Source organism: Piliocolobus tephrosceles, unplaced genomic scaffold (genome assembly GCF_002776525.5).
Source record: "Piliocolobus tephrosceles isolate RC106 unplaced genomic scaffold, ASM277652v3 unscaffolded_25637, whole genome shotgun sequence".
NCBI lineage: Eukaryota > Metazoa > Chordata > Mammalia > Primates > Cercopithecidae > Piliocolobus > Piliocolobus tephrosceles.
In genome coordinates this window covers 1-1,954 of record NW_022308351.1, presented here as the reverse complement: position 1 = coordinate 1,954, position 1,954 = coordinate 1, and the positions used below count along the sequence as shown (strand labels likewise).

Below are 1,954 nucleotides of genomic sequence, written 5' to 3'. Positions count from 1 at the left end.
CTGGCTGGGATGAGCCTCACCATCGCGGACCTCAGTGAGGTAACTCCCTGGGGCGCAGGCGGGGCCTCTGGGGTCTTGTTAACAGGCACAGTCTGTTCTGCGGGTCTGGTCAGGCTGTGAACTCTGGCCTAACTCGGTGCCCAGGTGACGCAGAGGCTCCTGGCTGTGGGCCATCTTTGAGTAGCAAAAAAAAAAAAATAGACCATCTACTTTCTGGTGTTTTGTAACATACACTGTCTTGTCAGATAAGGAAGCTCGCTGCCTCCCCTGTGAAGAAGCTGAGCTTTTGGGAAGCCGGGGGGCCGTGAGTCAGGCTTGTACAGGAGGCTCTGTCCTGGGGCGACCACAGCCACCTCATCCCTCATGGCTGTGTCGTGCATCGGCTGCAGGACGGGAATCCTTGCTAGCCAGTTGCTGTAACTTTCTCAGTGGTTAGTTTGAAGCACTTGACTGAACTGTGAATTCTTTGTTCAGCTCCTTGGGTGAAGTACTCTCTCGTTGCTCCTCTTCTGTCTTGGTGTGTGCTGTGTACTTGCAGCCTCGAGATGCACTTGAGGCTGACCCCGGCTCCTGCTTGACACAGTGTGCTGGGTGGACTGGGATCTGGGGTGGAGACGAGCCCTGAGTCGACACGTGGGCTTTCTTTTTCTCCTTAAAAGGTTGATAAAGATTTTATTCCTGGACTCATGTACATCCGAGACAACGAAGCCACCTCGGAGGAGTTTGAGGCCATGAGCCTGCCCTTCACGGTGCTGAGCGCCAGCGGCCAGGATATCCAGCTGAGCTCCAAGCACACGCACATCACCCTGGACAACCGCGCGGAGTACGTGCGGCTGGCGATAAACTACAGGTTGGTGGTCATCTGTCTCTGTCGCATTGACACAGATAGCAAAAGTAGCAGAAAATGGTTGCGTGGACATGTGTGTTTTTCAGGAGTGTCATCCACAGTACAGTAATGGATTTGGCTGCAACTATTGCTGATCTGTGGGTATGAAGCTTATTTTGTGATCAGGGTCGGTGTTTATTACTCCTAGCTCTAACCAGAATACCAAGATCAACAAAATCCACCCATTTGAGTCACTGCACCTGAAGAGGCCATAGTTTTTGCCCCTGTGTGCTTTCTTTGTTGGCGTCCCTGGGACAGGGCTGTGTCTGGGGCTGTCTCGACCCCCTCCAGGCTGCTAGAGTGACACAGAGCAGCCTTTGCCAGGTGTCCAGGTGTGACTGTGCACAGGCCTTTGGGTGCCGTGATTCAGGCTTGGCCGGTCATTACCACCACCCACAGTTTCTACTGCTTGTCCCGTGTCCCCTGGAAGCACCTGAGTGTGTCTGGATGAGGCCCCATGTGGTGGGTGTGCCCTGTGGGCTCTGGTGGGGTGGTCCTGGCAGGTGTCCTGGGTGGTGCTGTCCCCGTATCGTGTTTGCCGTGGTCAGCATGGTGTCTCGGGCCTGTGGCGGGTGCGCGTGTCTTTCCCCTCTTGGTGCTGGCTTCTCCTGGGGTATCCAGTGGATACTGAGAGTGGTGGCGTGGGGTGTGTGTAGCTGTGGGTGGTCATTAGGCTGGCTGTACCCCATCTCCCGGACGAGATGAGCCGAGTGTCGAGAGAAGTTCTGCAGTGCTGAGCTGCTAAGCATGCTCATGCCATCTGGAGCGGGTGCTGTCCTCCCAGCTGGGAAGTGTGCGGCCGCAGTGCTGCGTGCCAAGGATTGGTGTGAGCAGAACAAAGTCAGTGTCACCGAAGACAGAAGTGTAAAGTGAGCTTTTTCTTCCAGACTCCATGAATTTGATGAGCAGGTGGCTGCTGTTCGGGAAGGGATGGCCCGCGTTGTGCCTGTCCCCCTCCTCTCACTGTTCACCGGCTACGAGCTGGAGACGATGGTATGCTGACCCCCAGGTGGGGCTGCCCTTCAGCTGCCTTTTGCCTGCTGACCCACAAATCAGTGACCGTAGTTC

The 1,954-nt window shown here is 55.7% G+C and overlaps 1 protein-coding gene across 1 annotated transcript; it reads left to right on the top strand.

Annotated features, from left to right (window-relative positions):
• The first annotated feature begins 6 nt into the window (after positions 1-6).
• LOC113221531 (E3 ubiquitin-protein ligase HERC2-like) lies at positions 7-1,913 on the top strand. Its single transcript, XM_026450861.1, has 3 exons — positions 7-39; positions 660-850; positions 1,774-1,913. Exons 1-3 carry the CDS (start codon positions 10-12, stop codon positions 1,886-1,888), a joined length of 336 nt encoding a protein of 111 aa, XP_026306646.1. The 5' UTR covers positions 7-9; the 3' UTR covers positions 1,889-1,913.
• The last annotated feature ends 41 nt before the right edge of the window (positions 1,914-1,954 follow it).

Coding starts and splice junctions, on each gene's coding strand:
- LOC113221531 (XM_026450861.1), top strand. CDS start 10: ATGAGCCTCACCATCGCGGACCTCAGTGAG. Junction 40..659: donor CCATCGCGGACCTCAGTGAG/GTAACTCCCTGG, acceptor TCTCCTTAAAAG/GTTGATAAAGATTTTATTCC. Junction 851..1,773: donor CGGCTGGCGATAAACTACAG/GTTGGTGGTCAT, acceptor TTTTTCTTCCAG/ACTCCATGAATTTGATGAGC.